This window comes from Phacochoerus africanus, chromosome 7 (genome assembly GCF_016906955.1).
Source record: "Phacochoerus africanus isolate WHEZ1 chromosome 7, ROS_Pafr_v1, whole genome shotgun sequence".
Lineage (NCBI taxonomy): Eukaryota > Metazoa > Chordata > Mammalia > Artiodactyla > Suidae > Phacochoerus > Phacochoerus africanus.
This window is the reverse complement of record NC_062550.1, coordinates 32,840,052-32,858,573: the sequence shown is the minus strand read 5'-3', so window position 1 is coordinate 32,858,573 and position 18,522 is coordinate 32,840,052. Positions and strand designations below refer to the sequence as shown.

The window sequence follows — 18,522 nt, the reverse complement described above, 5'->3', positions numbered from 1 at the left end:
TTCACAAATTGAGGGTAAGTACAGACTCTACCGTATCCATTTTTCTAACTTGAGTCTCACTTACTCCCACGGAAACCGTACCTGGCCCTGTAGAACCAAACACCCTCCGGGTTTGGTGTGTTTCCTCTTCTTTCTCTACCAACCATGGGTTCAAAGGGCTGGTCATACATGTACCTTGCAGCCTGTTGTGGCAAGAGCAGAGAACCCAAAGGTTCTGCTGAAAGCAGCGTGCAGAGATCTCTATTGATGGCCCAGGAATTACTGTATAAGACAAGATTTAGGTGTGGGACATGGGCACTAGCTTCACAAGTACCACAGAGTAGTTGACAATCTGAATCTTCGTCTTTTGAGAGGAAGCTTTCATAACCACCTTTTGCTGGTGAGACCTGAGGTCTTACATATCCTTGTAACCTGCAGCTCTGACTGATGCCGATAGGCCCAGAAAGGGCAGAGAAGGATGGTTGTAGTTATTTATTGTGATAAAAATGTCTCTGCAGACTAGATTCTTTCCTCAGCTTAACTTATCCTAATTCACAAAACTAATTAGATTTTCAAAGATCTGGCTTCAGAGACATTTCTGCTGTGTCTGTGATTTAAGAAGGATTTTATCCCTCCCTCAAATATCTGAGTGCTTCCTCTACTTGGACATGAGCTGGACTATGAAAGCGAATCATTCTCTTCCTGACATCCAGGATGTTAGGTCCCTGATAACTGTATTTACAGGGAAGCTGTACAGTTTCAGACTAAGAAGGGAGTTGACACAATCAAGTGGCTTCTTGTCCTGCTCCACAACATGACTTTTTTAAAGTGGAAACTGGAGTTCGAGGCTCGGATCCCGAGTTGCTGTGGCTCTGGTGTAGGCCGGCCTAACAGCTCCGATTCGACTCCTAGCCTGGGAACCTCCGTATGCTGCGGGTGCGGCCCTAAAAAGACAAAGTGAAAACAAAGCTTCTTTGACTCATCAAGCTAGATAGACTCATCAAGAATAAAGGCTCAAAATTAGAAAGGAGACGTTACTGTGATACCACGGATAGAGGATCATAAGAGTACTGTGAACAATTATATGCTAACAAATTGGATAACCTAGAAGACATGGATAAATTCCTAGAAACATAATCTTCCAGACTGAATTATAAAGCCATAGAAAGTGAATAGTCTGATCACTAGTAAGGAGAGTGAGTCAGTAAATAAAAAGCCTCCCAATAAACAAAAAGACTACGAGTGAATTCTACCAAGTGGAACTAGTACCAGTCCTCAGGCTCTTTCAGAAAGTAAGAACATTTCCGAACTCATTTTAGAAGACAGCATTACCCTTATACCAAAACCAGACAAGGACACCACAAGAATAGAAAATTACAGGCCAGTATCCCTGATAAACATAGATGTAAAAATCCTCAACAAAGCATTAGGAAACTGAATTCAACAATACATTAAAAAGACCATACACTACGATCAAGTGGAATTTAGTCCAAGGATGCCAGGATGGTTCAGTATCCACAAATGAATGTGATATATACCACATTAACAAAATGAAGGATAAAAAATATCATCTAGAAATAATGAGTTCCCAGTTGTGGCTCAACAGAGTAAGAACCAAACATAGTGTCCATGAGGATGGGAATTTGATCCCCAGCGTCACCCAGTGGGTTAAGGATCTGGCATTGCTGCAAGCTGCAGTGTAGGTCCCAGCTTGGATCCAGTGTTGCAATGGCTGTGGTGTAGACTGACAGCTGCAGCTCCAATTTGACCCCTGGCCCAGGAACTTCCATGTGCCACAGGTATGGCCGTGGTATGGCTGGAAAAAGGAAAAGTAAATCAACAGTGAGTTCCCATTGTGGTTCAGCAGGTTAAGGAAACAATGCTGTCTCTGTGAGGACGCAGGTTCAATCCCTGGCCTCGCTCAGTGGGTTGTAGATCCTGTAGGTTACAGATGTGGCTTGCATAGGCCACAGCTGCAACTCCAATTTGACCCTGGAGCAGGAATTTCCATTTACTGCAGGTGTGGCTGGGAAAAAAAAAAAAAAAAAATCTTGAAGAAAAAGCATTTGATAAAACTCAACATTTATGATAAAAATTCTCAACAAAGTAGGTGTAAATGGAACATACCTCAAATAAAATTAGCCATAAATGACGAGTCTACAGCTAATAACCTACGTATTATTATAAAGCTCTACGTATAAGATCAGGGATAAGACAGATGCCCACTCTAAGCACTGTCATTCAACATAGTATTGACAGTCTTAGTTAGGCAAGAAAATGAAAGAAATTCAAATCAGAAAGCAAGAAGTAAAATTGATTATCTGCAGAAGACAAATACAGAAAACCCTAAAGACTCCACCAAAAAAAAACAAAAAACCTGTTAGAATAAATGAATTCAGTAAAGTTGTAGGATAAACAATCTTGTGTTTCTATGTACTAATGAACTATCAGAGAAATTAAGAAAACAGTCCCATTTATAATTGCATCAAAAAGAATAAAATACCTAAGAATAGGCTTAACCAAGAAGATGAAAGTCCTGCACACTGAAAATGAAAAGACACTGATGAAAGAAATTGAAGACACAAGAAAATGGAAAAATTCTGTGCTCATGGATAGTATGATTAATATTCTTAAAATATCCATACCACCCAAAGCAATCCACAGATTCAATGCAATCACTATCAAAATTCCAAAGGCATTTTTCACAAAAATAGAACAATCATAAAATTTGGATGGAACCGCAAAAGACTCTGTTGAGCCAAGCAGTCCTGAGAAAGAACAAAGCTGGAGGCAGCATGCTTCCTGATTTCAAACTATATTACAAAGCTCCAGTGATCAAAAGTGTATGGTTTTGGCATAAAAACACACATGGATCAATGCAACAGAATAGAGAGCCCAGAGAAAAACTCATGCACATATAGTCAGCTTGTGACAGAGGAACCAAGACTGTAAGAGTGAAGACAGTGTCTTCAATAAATGGTTCTGGGAAAACTGGATGGCCACATGAAAAAGAATGCACTGGACTGCTATCTCAAACCATTCACAAAAATTAACTCAAAATGAAAGACTTGACTCTAAGACCCGAAACCATAAAAGTCCTACAAGAAAATATAAGCAGTAAGTTGCTTGACAGTAATCTTGGCAATGATATTTTGGATCTGATTCCAAAAGCAAAGGCGATAACAGCAAAAACAAAATAGGACTGTATCAAATTAAAAAGCTTGCTACATAGCAAAGGAAATCATTGACAAAATTAAATGGCAACCTACTGAAGGGGATAAAATGGTTGCAAATCATACTAATAAGGTGTTAATATCCCAAATACATAAAAAACACATGCAAGTCAATAGCAAAAAAACACAAAAAATAGACATTTTCAAAAAGACATGCAGATGGCCAACATGTACATGAAAATGTGTTCACAACATCACTAATCACCAGGGAAACGCAAATCAAACCACACTGAGGTATCAATTCACACCTGTTAGAATGACTGTTACCAAAAAGACAAGGAGTTCCCATTGAGGCTCAGTTAAGAACCCGACATACGGTCCATGAGGATGCAGGTTCAATCCCTGGTCTTGCTCCATGGGTTACAGATCTGGCATTGCCACAAGCTATGGCGTAAGTCACAGAGGCGGCTCAGATCCAGTGTGGCTGTGGCATAAGCCTGCAGCTGCAGCTCTGATTCAGCCTCTAGCCTGGGAACTTCCACAGGCTGTGGCTGTGGCCCTAAAAAGAAAAAAAAAAAAATAGTGAGGAAAAGGGCATCCTTGTACACTGTCGGTTGTAATGTAGATTGGTGCAGCTACTGTGGAGAACAATATGGAAGTTCCTCAAAAACTAAGAACTATATGATCCAGCCGTTCTACTTCTGGGTATTTATCTGAAGAAAACTGACTAGATATCCCATGTTCACTGCAGCATTATTTATGATAGCTAAGGTATGGGAACAACCTAAGTATCCATTAATGGATGAATGAATAAAGATGTATATGTATACGGTACACTATTCAGCCATAAAGAAAAGAAATCTTGGTGTTTCCTGGTGGCCTAGCAGGTTAAGGGTCTGGCATTGTCAGTGCTGTGGCTCAGGTCACTGCCCTGGCACTGGTTCAGTCCCCAGCCTGGGACCTTCTGCATGCCAATGGCAGGGCAAAAAAAAAAAATAAATAAAGAATTCTTGCCATTTGAGACAATACGGATGGACCTTGAGGGCACTGTTAAGTGAATAAGTCCGACAGAAAAATATAATTTCACTTATATGTGGAATTTTAAAAAATAACCAACAACTAGGAGTTCCTGTTGTGGCGCAGTGGAAACAAATCCCACTAGTAACCATGGGGTTAGGAGTTTGATCCCTGGCCACACTCAGCGGGTTAAGGATCTGGCATTGCCGTGAGCTGTGATGTAGGTCACAGACATGGCTTGGAACCCGTGTTGCTGTGAGCTGTGGTATAGGTGGCAGAGGTGGCACGGATCCTGCGCTGCTGTGGCTGTGGTGTAGGCCAGCAGCTCCAGCTCCAATTTGATCCCTAGCCTGGGAACCTCCATATGCCACGGGTGCGGCCCTAAAAAGCAAATAATAATAATATAATAATAAATAACCAACAACTACAACAGGAGGGAAAAAACATCTCAGAAGTGCAGGATGGGGAGTGAGAGAACTGGAGGAAGGTGGTCCAAAGGTACAAATTTCCAGTTATAATACAAGTCAGGGGGTGTAATCCAGTTAGTAACACACTGCATTGTATTGCATATTTAAAAATCGCTAAGGGAATACATGTTAAACATTCTCATCACAAGAAAAAAAAAATTCTTAACTATGTACAGCAGTAAATGATTAATGTAATGACAGAGCTGGTTACAAAGAGAAACTCGGGCAAACGTTTGGCCAAAAACCTATCCAATTGTAGGAACCTGGGAAGGGCAAAGCCGTCCAAGGCAGAGGTTCAAGTTGTCCCCAGAGGCGGGGGCAGGGCGGAGTCGTTTGTACATTACATACTTGAAGAATATAAATAAACACGGGGGTGCAGCTATAATTACAAAAAGTAGAAGCCTCTTTGTTGGCTGCTTAAAATGTGTTTCTCAGCACATGTTGGAAAATATTTTAATGGACTCTTGGCTAGCAGACCCCAGTCACACATCCAAGCCTTCCCTCCAGTGGGTCCCCATAAGCCACAGACACAAAAGCTGGTGCGGGGGAGAGTGCAGCCCCGGGGTGGGGGGTCGGGAGGGGGGGTCAGGTTCGGGGGCACTTCGAGCTGCTCTTTCAAGCAGCTGCCACAGGCCAAGATCCTGGCTGGGTTTCCAAGCCACCTGTTGTCCAAATCAAGTTCATCAGACACTGCTCCCTTGCCTCATCCAACACTAGGAAAAGTAGCTCAGAAATGCAATTGATTCTGTTCTGGCTGAAGTCCCTAAGAAAGTGGCTGCTTTGTGACCTTTTCCTCCCCCCCCAACCCCACCCCGGTCCCCCCTACTTCCCAGCTCCTCCCAGACCAGGTGAGCAGCAGTTTTCTCAGGCCGGACATCAGCTCGACCACTTGGTTTCCTTGAAGCAATTTGGAATGAGTGACAACTCCCAAGTCATCTCTCAGGCAGCCAGCAGCCTTGGACTAGGCTTTTATGGATGCTCCCCCAGAAAAGGAAGCCAAGGTGCTGAGTCTGGTCTCTGTGCAGGAGGGGAAAACAAAACCTGGGGTCTCCGTTCCTCCTGCCCCCTTCCTCTTCCTGTAACGCCAGTCAAGGCCCTAGTTAAGGGTTCAGCCAGGGGTGAGCACTGACCGCCTGAGGAGAGGCAGGAAGCTGCAGCTCAGGGTCTGCCTGGAGAACCCGCCATCCCGTCTCAAAACCGCCCAGGCGGCTGTTTCCAGACACTATGAAATGTTGAGTCCCTGGAGCATGATCATGTGAGAAAAAAGAATGTGTACGTGTATGTGTAACTGGGTCACCTTGCTGTACAGTAGGAAATCGACAGAACCCGGTATATAATGGAAAAAATAAAAATCATTATAAAATAAAATTTAAAAAAAAAAAGAAATGCTTAGTCCCACAGATGTTGTGCCCTGCAGCTCAGAGATACCAAATGAGCCAAAGACAGGCTCCACGTTCCACCAAGATCAAGGTCTGAGGTGAGAATTTCCAGGCACAACTAGAAACATCCCATCCATCGACTAGAAACAAGGGCCAAAACCCCCAGCCCACAACTCCATATGGCCCCTCGGGTCTGGATCGCTTAGCATCTCACAGTAACATGACACCACGAGCTTCCCTAGTACCAGCTGCTCCAAGCATTTGGGGTCTAACTTGTCAGAGCAGACAGACAAGGCTCTGTCGCTGTATTTACAGCCACCGGGGGAAGCACTGAATGTTGATTTCTTGGTTTACCAATTGCCCTAAAATCTTGAGTGTTTTGCTTATAATTCCATTTCCTTCCCTCAGCATGAATTAAAAAAAAAGAAAAAATATTCCTCTTGGAAATTACATCCTAGGTGATGTTTCTTAGATGACAGTAAAGGAGTGATACTGTAACTATAGGAAGAAAATTTGGAAAATAATACCACCTTACAGTCCATCAGGCTTTACAGTGGACAAAGTACTTTGACGGTCACTACCTTTTTTGTTTTGGCCACTCCCACGACATGCAAAAATTCCCAGTGATCCAAGCCACAGCTGTGACAACAATGGATCCTTAACCTGCTGAGCCACCAGGGAACTCCAACCTTCACTAACCTAGTTGGTCCTCACATGAACCCTGTGAGGTCAGCAAAAAGAGGACGCCCTCTCCACTTAATGGGGGGGGAGTCAAATTTGACCCAAAGTAATTGCCATTGTCAATTTTAACTGTACGCCTGCCAAAGATGAACTTGACCCACAGAGAATTTTTTAACCCTATGTAACTTCCTTTCTCATAATAGAGAAAAAAACAGCAAGTGTGATGTCAACGTAAAAAGACCTGCCAAAAAAAAAAAAAAGAGGACCTGGGAGACCCATGGCCATTATGTAGAAACTTTTCATGTAAATCATGAATTTTGCCAGCTAACTCCTACTCGTCCTTAAGGTCTTAGCACTAAATCACTCCCTTAAGAACACCTCTCGGACTTCCTGTCGTGGCTCAGTGGTTAACGAATCTGAATAGGAACGATGAGGTTGTGAGTTTGATCCCTGACCTCGCTCAGCGGGTTAAGGATCCAGTGTTGTTGTGAGCTGTGGTGTAGGTTGCAGACACAGCTCGGATCTGGCATTGCTATGGCTCTGGCATAGGCCGGTGGCTACAGCTCTGATTAGACCCCTAGCCTGGGAACCTCCATATGCCACGGGAACGGCCCAAGAAATGGCAAAAAGCTGAAAAAATAATAAAGAAAGAAAGGAAAGAACACCTTCTCTCTAATTACCTCAACTCTCATAGCACTGTGTACTTTAGCTTCGAGACACTCAACTAGTTTGCATCACACATGGAGTCTGGTTTCCATGAAGATAGGGCCATGGTGTTCTTTCTCACCATAATCCACTCAGTACCTAATACCCTCAGGTAACTTATTAATACTTGTTGAATGAGAGAAGCTAAAACACGTGGTGTTCTACTCAAGTCTCTTTTTATAAAAAGAACAGAACAAACTAGAAATAAAAGTTAAAAGAAAAGATAAGGATGGTTATAAGAACACAGATATCACAGAACCCAACAGAAAGCAGATACACTCATTCCTCAAATATGATTACAATTAATTCTAAGCTGTGGGTGGCAAAAGCGAAAAAATAGGAGGAAGGGAAGGAAGGAAACAATCAGAATTCACATTTTAATAAACAAAAACACTACTGTAAAAACCAGTAGTATGAAAGTAAATTTAAATATTAAGTGATAATATTACTGATCATATGCATTAAAATTACATACTGTAGGGAGTTCCCATTATGACTCAGTGGGTTACGAAGCCAACTAGTATCCATGAGGGTGTGGCCTCGCTCAGTGAGTTAAAGTATCCAGCATTGCTGTGAGCTGTAGTGTAGGTCGCAGACGTGGTTCGGATGCCTCGTTGCTGTGGTTGTGGTGTAGACCTGCTGCTACAGCTCCCATTCAATCCCTGGCCTGGGAACTTGCATATGCCACAGGTGCAGCCCTAAAAAGCAAATAAATAAATAAAGTTACCTACTGTAAATAACTAAATTGTAAACTTCTGGGAACCAAGAAATTGGTAGTGGCAGCAATATCAGCACTTGTCCTTTGGCAAACTTGAAAACGAGGCAACACGAATGTGTAGAACTCACTGGATTTTTTTTGTGGGGGGCACAAAATTAATACCAATTTTTAAGGTAACTTATTGCAATGCAAAGAGCTAAAATACAAACATATGACATTTATCTGTAGCACATGTAGTGATGTCACCTCTCCTGTTCTTGATACTGGTCATTTGCATCTTTTCTTTCTTAACGGATCTGTCTGGTTAGAGGACTGTCAATTTTATTGATCTTCTAAGAACCCACTTTTGGTTTCATTGATTTTTTTTTTCTGTTCCTATTTCATTAATTACCATTCTTTCATACTTCCTTTCTTCTGCTTACTTTGGGTTTGCTTTCCTTTTTCTTGTATCTATACGTGGAAGCTGAGGTCCCTATTCTGGGTCCTTTCATCTTTTCTAATAAGCATTTAGTACCATAAATAGCTCTCTATTTCTACTCTTGATCCCATTGTAGAAATGTGCACGGGAGTGCAGAACTCACATACACAAAGATAATTCCATTCTGAGGAAAAAGGGTACCACGAGGCATCCAACAGCTAACAAATCTCAAGTAGGCGCTCAATGCACTCTCTCCATCCTCCAGATGCCACATGGCCTCTGCTCTCTGCTTGATTCTCCTGCTTTCTCTCAAGTTTGTTACTGCCCCTCATATAAGGCCCAATGGCGGGTTCGGTCCCCTGGTTTATGAGTACCTGACCAAATACAATTCCTTTGTTTCTTAGTTTAAAATCTTAAGAAAGTCTACTTGATCAATAGCCTCGGATCAGAGGTCCAACTAAGACCCAGATAGCCAGTGTCAGGGGCACAGTGTCACACTATGTATAGAATTATCCTTTCCAGGGCTAAATGAGGCAGGTCAGGGAGCCTCTTTGCAGGCTAGCTATTACTCTCAATCTGGAAGTAATTTTTTTTTTGTCTTTTTGCCTTTTTTTGAGCTGCTCCTGCAGCATTTGGAGGTTCCCAGGCTAGGGGTCGAATCGGAGCTGTAGCTGCTGGCTTACACCAGAGCCACAGCAACGGGGGATCCGAGCCGTGTCTGCAACCTACACCACAGCTCACGGCAACGCCGGATCCTTAACCCACTGAGCAAGGCCAGGGATCAAACCTGCAACCTCATGGTTCCTAGTCGGATTCGTTAACCACTGCGCCACGACGGCAACTCCATGGAAGTAATTTTTTTTAAGGAAAAAGAGAGATAACCATGAACATGGATATATTCCTTTAGTTTCTGACACTCTGTAGAGCTCTAAGATGTGCAGTTAGTATTTGAAAAAACACGGGGTGCTTGTTAAGTAGCAGATTCTCAGGGCCTCATACTAGCTTTGGGGTCGGGTACAGAAAAATCTTCCTTAAAAAAATCAGCACCTCCAGCAGTTCTGGGGGTGGTCCATAACGAAACAGAGAACAACCCTGTTTTTGTTTTGCAATCTCTTCCATCAGACCTTAAACACTGCCTTTTTCCAACTCCTAGCTTCCTAACATTTCCCCCAAGACCTGCTGTGCCTCGGCTTGGATCGCCTTACTTGCGAAAGAACAGAAACTTGAAAAGCGAGCTGGGAGTGGAGGGCGGCACAAGGGTGACACAGGGCGCAGGAACGTCATTCCCAGCTTCGCCCCCATCCTAGCTGGTTATCCTCCTTTGAGGCACATGCCCGTCCCCCCCCCCCCCCCGCCCCCCACAAACTCCCGTAGCCAGTTTCTCTGAAAGGCAATGAGGCTTGGACTTTTCTGAAGGCTGCTGGCCAAATTTCTCGATTTCTAATGCTGTCCCGTTTCTCAGACAAGCATCTTCTATTGATAAGGCATTTGATGACTGGCTCAATTTTACCTAAAAGTCACTGACTTGGAACATCTTCCTTAGGAGATCACGCAGGCAAGGAAAAACATTTGAAACATTTGCCATTCTGCATCTGGAGACACCATTTAGTTTTTCTTTTTCTTTTTTGGTCTTTTTGCCTCTTCTAGGGCCGATCCCATGGCATATGGAGGTTCCCAGACTAGGGGTCTAATCGGAGCTGTAGCCACCGGCCTACACCACAGCCACAGCCACACGGGATCCAAGCCGAGGCTGCGATCTACACCACAGCTCACAGCAACTCCAGATCCTTAACCCACTGAGCGAGGCCAGAGATCAAACCCTAAACCAGTCAGATTCATTAATCACTGAGCCACGATGGGAACTCCACCATTTGCAGTTTTGAGTAAAAGATTTGAATTTAAGGTGTGGCCTCCCTGCCTGCAAGATACTAAGTCAAGGCTTCTAACTTTTGACAAGACACCTTGGTGTGCTGCTCCAGAATTACTACAGCTTTAGCAAATTTAAACACCTGAAAATCAGAAGCCCTCTCCAGCAGAGCCCCCTAGAACTCCACTTCAGAGAAGAGGAAGCACACAGGGTTTAATTAATCTCATGTGTCCACACAGGGTGGCTGGAGTATATATATAAACCAGATCTGAGCTGCTGAAGACAGAAGGACACTCAAGCTAAGCCCCTTGTTTAGAAGGACAAAATCCAACTGCCTCCCAAACACAGAGCCAAATCCCCAACTTCTTTAGAAGATTACAAAGAACCCTGATGTTTTCTGTTTGTGTGCAAACATTAAAACATTCCAATACTCACCTTTCTCGGAAAGGGCAAGATGCTTATGGAATTCAGCTGCTGCCAAGTTAAGTCATGAGTAACTTTGGAAAATATCACTAAGCTCAAAGCCATCAACCACCACCCCAAATCAACAAGAATTAAAAAAATCAAAATACCCTGCAGATGAAATTCATACATTTTACCTGAAAGTTATATAACCTGCCCCCTCCTTTCCACCACCACCCAGCCCCATTCTCCCTCCATCCTTATACAAAGCTGCCTCTCTTACACCCTTAATTAAGCAAGGCTGATTCACACCAGACAAGTGTATACTTTCAAGACTTTTAATATTTAGTTTCCTGTGCTTCTTTGGAGAAGACTTTTTTTTTTTTTTTTGGTTTAGGACCACACCCGAGGCATAAGGAGGCTCCCAGACTAGGGGCTGAATCAGAGCTGTAGCCGCTGGCCTACACCACAGCCATAGCAACACCAGATCTGAGCCACGTCTGTGACTTGTACCACGGCTCACAGCAACATTGGATCCTTAACCCACCGAGCAAGGTGAGGGATCAAACCTGCATCCTCGTGGATACTAGTCAGGTTCGTTTCCTATGAGCCATGGTGGGAACTCTGAGATCATTCTTGATGGAGTAAAACTCCAGCCTTTGCAAATACTCGCTGGCTCCTGGGAACTTCTGACTTTTCTCTGAAGCAATGCTTCTAGTGGTTCCAAGGAACTTCCCACTGACTGCACTGAGAACATGGCATTCATTTACCTGAACCGTCAGCTTCTCTCACTCAACAGAACCTGTAATGGAAAACAGAGGTAGGCATCTCCTTCTGTGTAACTTAGTGTATCACTTAAATGAAACACTAAATGAACAACAAAAACGGACGATAAAGCACCGTGACATCAAGCCTGTCCTTCCATTTCCCACAAACCCCAACGGCACCACAAGAGACCTGTGTTCTGATGAACTGCCCACTGGAGGCAATCAAATGGGCCTTTTTTTTTTTTTTCTTTTGGCTGAAGGTCCTGGGCCAGGGATTGAATCCACACCACAGCAATGACCCAAGCCAGAGCAGTGACAACACCAGACCCTTAACCACTAGGCCACAGGGGAACTCCCTAATGGGCCTTTAAGTGGCAGTTGTACTGAAAAAGCTGGGTTGAGCTTACGGGAAAAGATAGTGGGCAGGCAGGTGGCTTTGCCATTCACACTCAGAGGAACGGTGGGCAAGCTGCTGGACCTCAGTACCTATTTTCCTCATCTGTAGAATATAGATGTTGACAATACCTATTCTCATGGAGGTGAAAAGCACTTAATACATATTAAGCTTTTCAGAATAATACTTGGCACATGGCAATCACTGTGTTTAAATTTGCTGTCATCGTACAAAAGGTCCTTGACTTACCATGGTCTGACTTGAAGCTTTTCGACTTGATGATAGTATGACAACTGACATGCATTCACTAGAAAGTGTATTGGATTTTGAATTGCAATCCTTTCCCAGGCTAGTGATATTTTTTGTTTACAAAGGTAAGCAACCAATGTACTTACAACCATTCTGTACTCAACCATTCTATTTTCCACCTTCAGTACGGTATTCAATAAATTACATGAGAGAGTCAACAATGTATTCTAAAATAGGTTTTGTCAGATGATTTTGCCAGCTGCAGGCTAATGCATGTGTTCTAGGTGGTTTAAGGTAAACGAGGCTGATGGTCCACAGGTTAGGTGTATTGAATACATTTTTTTTTTTTTTTTTTGCCACAGTGCAGCATGTAGGAATTCCCAGGCCAAGGATCAAGCCCACGACACAGCTGTAACCAGAGCCACAGTAGTGACAACACCAGATCCTTAACCTGCTGAGCCACGAGGGAACTCCTTGAATGCATTTTTGACTTAGGATATTTCCAGTTTATGATGGGTGTATTAGAATGTAACCCCATCGTAAATCAAGGATAATCTCTGAATACAGACTTTTCTCTTCTTTCAAAAACACAAAACTCCTAATTAGGATCACCCGACAGAGGCCCAAAACAGTGTATAATTCTTGCAAACTAATTTTGCAGCAGAAGGACATTCATATAATTAATTATCAACTGGTGACAAATTTTGAAAAGAAACCTAGGGCAGAAAATGAACTCCCTTTAGGAGATAAAAAATTCCAAAACATTCCCACTGCACCATGAGTAGTAACCCAGGCCACACTTGCAAACTAGATTCTTCTGGATATTTTGGCAAAAAAGATTTTACATAGAGCCATCATTTTTATTGTAACATTTTTACTTATAAAGCAGCTGTGGCACTTGAAAGGGTTTTTTTTCCCCCTTCATGGACTGGTAACAGCCATGCGCCTACCTCACTAGCACCTCTAGGGGGCAGTGCAGCAGTAAAAACACTTGCCTTCAGCAGGCTTGGAGGCCTATGAGAAGCAGTCCTGCACCCGTACCCTCCCGTGGGTCACATTGACCACAAAATCCAGATACTTGAATGTTGAAAGTGGTCTGTTCTAAGAATGGGAGACCTCAGAGCAGGAGTGGGTGGTGGAGAAAGAGGATTTCTAAGGAAGGGCCAATGTTCTACTTGGGTAGTGGTCACAGGGCAGCCACTTTATAGTAATTCTTTACATGGTTCTCATGCTTTATACCCTTGCAAATGCATGTATATGTCATAATTGTCTCCTGTGGGCAGACACCTATGGTTATTTTCCCCGGTGGATAAGGCAAAGGAAAAATGACATTTGGGAGAAGAACTGTGCCCCACTCAAGCCTAATGAAAGTTGTCAGGTGCCGGCCCATGTTCCTGTGTCCCCAGTTACCTGCACAAGTAGCTCTTCCCACTCCTGTGACTTTCTTTACCTGGTGCATTACCATAAATAAAAACACACAAACATCAATTAACAACTTCAACTTTTAATAATGGAAACAATTTGCCATTCCAGAAACAATTTTAGAGAAGAAAACTCTTCCCCATAAAAATAAACTTAAATTCATCAAAATTATAAATATTATAATTTTTTTACTTCTGCGATTTAAAATGCTCCCCTGCAATACAACCCCTTCATTTAACCTCGTTCCTGTACCATCACATATTGAAGAGAAAACAGTATTACAGCAAAGCTTAATAGTTTAACATCAGAATTTGTACAATGATTTTTAAAAAATCTTTGGCCTCAGTGGCCTTTTACACATTAAAAATGCTGCTGCAGTCGCCAGTGTTTTGGGAAAGACCGTCGGTCTTCAAGAACCATGAACCAACAGGATTGCGACACAGTTTTCCAAATTGCGACTTGTAGTGCACATGACAGTGAGCGAGGTCCCGGATAATGCAGATGAGGATGCCTAATTTAGACAATCTACTTCAAGTAAAAAAAAAAAAAAAAAATTCACAGATACCCATCAACTACTATATTAAGGTTCTAACAGTGTCTTAATCTGAGAAACATAAGGCTTCACAAAATAAGCGCTTACTGGGATGGGTAATTAAAAGACCAGGTGGTTGATAACAGTATCCTCACACCCAAGCCATTCTCTGAATAGTAAAACCAGTACAAAAATCATGAAGGCATTCCCTGAACAATGAAGGTAAAGTGTTAGATGACAATGTCACTAAAACCTCATTAATGCACGAAAAAGAAGTTGCATGCAAAATTAAACAAGAGGTGCCATACATATTTTATAGCTAGTTCTACTTTTTTTTTTCTTTCCAACTTTCCTTAAAAAGCTTAGGAAGATACGATTGTCTCAGTAATGCATGTGGCAAAGCAGAAGCGACACTTACATCTGCCTCCAACAAGAAGGGTGTTCTCTGAAAAGTCAGAAGGGCCACCACAAGGAACAAAGAAATGCAATAAAAAAAAGCCACAGTTCACTGAAGAGGCAAAGAACTGAAGCACCTTGGAATTTCAAAAAGAATCCATTAGGTGTCACCAAAGTGTTAACAATTCCTTGGGAATTTATAAACAAACAACATCTAGACTAAAAACAGACTGTAAGGCCACTCCAGAAGCACAGCACACCTTTCCTGTTGTTTTCAGATTAACTGCTGTGTAAAATGAGGTTATTTCACTTGCTCCAAGGAAGGCTCCTATTGCACACGCACTCTTTGGTTTGCAGGAACATGCACTTGTGTGAAAACACCTCCATAAAGAACCCCCTCCTGTGTGGTCAAGTGGGAGGGCCGGTGGACACTACCCTCCTCCTTACAGTCAGGTGGTCACCCTTTGGAACTGAGGATCTGACAGTCCTGGGTCTTTAACCCACACCACTGTTCCGCTCTGTGTAAGATGAGGCTTCAACTTGTAAAACAAAGGGAGAAGGGAAAGAAGTGAGTACAGGGAAGGAGGGAGGAGCGAGGGGGAAAAAAAGGGAAGCCGAGGCAGAGGAGGGAGGGATTGTCACCAAAGCGTGCCGGGAGCTCTTCACCGGATCGACCTCCCGGCTGCTAATAACTGGGGGGGGGGGAGGCGGCAAACAGCTGCCTCCTTCCCAAACTCCTTTTCCACTTTGAAAAGGACCTGGGGGGAAGCCGTGACATCACAGGAGTCATCGCAGATGCTCAGGACCCACGGCCCCTCGGCCCAGAGAAGTGGCACCCATCGGACCGCGCACCCCGCGAAGAGACGGCCGAATGGGGGCTGGCAGCCGAGAGGGCAGCTCTGTCCCGTTTGAAGATCCACCAGCCTGAACGCTGGGTTCCCTGCTCCGCTGCGGTCAGCCCCTCCTTCCGGTCGAGCTCCTACTTTCTTTGGTTCTGTTCCCACATTTGACTCACCAGGACATCAAGCCATAGACAGTGGGTTTAAGGTCTCTAAACTGAACGTCTCAAAACGGAAAGCGTTTAACTCATCGACAAGCAAATTCACCTCCTCCTCTACCCTCCACTCCTGGCCCAAACCACTGTCCCTCAGGGCTCCCCGCCTCCACCCACCCTCTTCCAAACGTACTCTTCACTTTCTTGGTCAGACTCCTCCAGAATCCTTCACCAGCTCCTCAGAGGTCCTAGCTTCCTGTGCCCTTCAATTCCCACAGATTGTTTTCTCTGACATTTAAAACACCAAAACCCCCTAAACCAACAGGTAGTTTCAACATAGGATAAGTATTCCAACTGATTCCTTGCTAAGCTTCCAATGAAGCGCCGGCACAACCTTCAGCTTCACATCCTCATCACATCCTAAGGACAACGAGCTAAAAGAAGAAGAAAAACAAAAACACCGACCCAAGAGTCCATGCTTCAAAGCCCCCTAAAATGCTCCAGATGAGACTACAGGTTCACAGCTTGCCGAGAGGTAAGACCGCGGTGCCGAAACCGAACAAGCGTGCAGGATCCCTCCCGGAGGGCGCCGAGGTGCTGCGTGACCAGCGTGGGGAACTAGGCCTAGAGATTTCGTTCAGGGGAAAGGCCCGAGCATCATGGGGCAGGAAAACCGCCCTCCGACAGGAGAGACACCGGCTGCTGGGTTTGCACGCAGGTCCCACGCCGTCCCCGAGCCCGAGAGGCAGGGAGCCCCCACGCGTTACCCGGGCTTCCACGCCTCGCCGAGGGCTTCTTCCAGCTTGTGTCTGTAGGCTGCGTAGCGCTCCTTCAGGTTCTGGAGCTGCTCATCTTCTTCCTTGTCCAAGATCCGCAAGAAATTCTGTAGCTCTGGCAGGCTGAAGGCTTCCCACTGTGAGAGGACACAAAAACCGAAAAATGCCAGGTGGTCAATTCAGCGTCAAGACTTAGGAATGCGGACCACGAGCCCAGGGAGGTGACCAGAGTTCTCCGAAGTCCTGGTTGGCAGGAGTTGAGCCTCCCCACTAGCCCTACCTTCCTCTCCCCAGGTGCAGCCCTAAAAAAAAAAAAATCTGGCGTTGTCACTGCACTGCTCTGGTCACAGCTGTGGTACAGGCTTGATCCCTGGCCCAGGGCACAACCAAAAAAAAGCACTTGGTCCTGCTTTGAGATGGAAAGGCATTTACAGGCAAGAAGCAATGTTCAGTTTGGACTTAACACAAGGAGAGTCACACACCCCTCCAGCAAGCGTCTATTGAAGAAATCCTAGAACAAAAGGCAGCACAGCAGTCCAAGCTGGAAGCCGAGAGGCTGAAAGTCCAGGCTCTGAAGGATCCAGGCCTCTCCATCCCTTGAGCAGATCTCTAGATGAGTAGTAAATCTCGCTCTAAGGCTGTTGCTCTTGGGGAGCAGGGGCTGTCTTTTTTTTTTTTTTTTTTGGTCTTTTTGCCTTTTTCTAAGGCCGCTCCCGTGGCACATGGAGGTTCCCAGGCTAGGGGTCGAGTTGGAGCTGCAGCCGCCAGCCTACACCAGAGCCACAGCAATGCGGGATCCGAGCCGCGTCTGTGACCTACACTGCAGCTCATGGCAACGCCAGATCCTTAACCCACTGAGCAAGGCCAGGGATCGAACCCAAAACCTCATCGTTCCTAGTCAGATTCGTTAACCACTGAACCACGACGGGAACTCCAAGCAGGGGCTGTCTTTAAATGCAGGTGACATCCCAGTCACCTTGCACATTTGACCAGAGCTTCAGAAAGTCATCTTTATTTTTATTTTTGTTTCTTTTTAGGGCCCCATCTACAGCATATGGAAGTTCCCAGGCTAGGGATTGAATCAGTGCTGCAGCTGCCGGCCTACACCACAGCCGCAGCCACACCAGATCCTTAACCTAATGAGCAAGGCCAGGGATGGAACTGTATCCTCACGGACACTATGTCGGGTTCTTAACCTGCTGAGCCGCAATGGGAATTCAGGAAAGTCATTTTTATTTTGAGCTCTTTCTCATATGCAACATGAAGAAATCACATCTTTTGAGTTTTTTTCTTTTTAATAACGAAATCATCATTTAAAGAAACAGTGGCATGGACTACTTTTACTCATCATTGTGGAGCCAGCAACTACGTCTTTATATTGCCCTTCTTGCCCCAAATTAGAGGTTACAGGGGACATTCTTCATTTACTTGTACACAAAATAAGAATCGCAAAACTGAGAAAACATGATCTGCTTTTTGCTTAGTATCGCTCTTGTCTACACCGCAGTGGTTGTGAACCATGTGGGCTTTCTCTCTGGCTCTTGGGTCTCTGAATTGTTTTCCTAACTGTGCCTGGTATCAGGCACAAAATAAGTGTGTGTGGGCTTTTTTTTTTTAGTTTATTTTACAATGAAAGCAGCATAATGTCAAGGAGGTACCTGGCATCACCTGAGAGGTGTTTTTCCAAACGACACATCCTCTCCTTCCCAAAGCAGGCCCTGGGTCCTGGGCTGAGAATCAATGTCTCGGCCAGAAGCAATTTCTGACGAGAGAGTCCCAGGGGTGGGAAGGGAGAAGAGGAGATAACCAAATACAAGGGCAGAGAGAGGAGACAGAGGAAAACTACCAAATGGGCCAACGACAGAAGGCTCTTGGAGATGAATTTTGAGCTACTTATTAAAGGAAATGAAAAACATGAAGCAGGAAAGCAAAACCATCTACATTAGAATATGCTATTAGGGAGTTCCTGTTGTGGCTCAGTGGTAATGAACCTGACTAGTATCCAGGAGGACATGGGTTCAATCCCTGGCCTCGTTCAGTGGGTTAAGAATCCAGCACTGCTGTGAACTGTGGGGTAGGTTGCAGATGCAGCTCGGATCCTGCGTTGTTGTGGCTGTGGTGTAGGCCAGCAGCAACAGCTCTGGTTAGACCCCTAGCCTAGGAATCTCTGTATGACGTGGGCAGGG

The 18,522-nt window shown here is 44.4% G+C and overlaps 1 protein-coding gene across 2 annotated transcripts in view; it reads right to left on the bottom strand.

The window, feature by feature from the left end:
* Positions 1-13,704: 13,704 nt before the first annotated feature.
* Positions 13,705-18,522, bottom strand: part of RASSF3 (Ras association domain family member 3) — an 87,194-nt gene continuing 82,376 nt past the window's right edge. For both annotated transcript variants that reach the window (XM_047787125.1, XM_047787123.1), the window contains exon 5: positions 13,705-16,473. In XM_047787125.1, the coding sequence (XP_047643081.1) occupies positions 16,324-16,473 (150 nt within the window). In that variant the 3' untranslated portion in view covers positions 13,705-16,323. The remainder of the gene's footprint in view (positions 16,474-18,522) is intronic.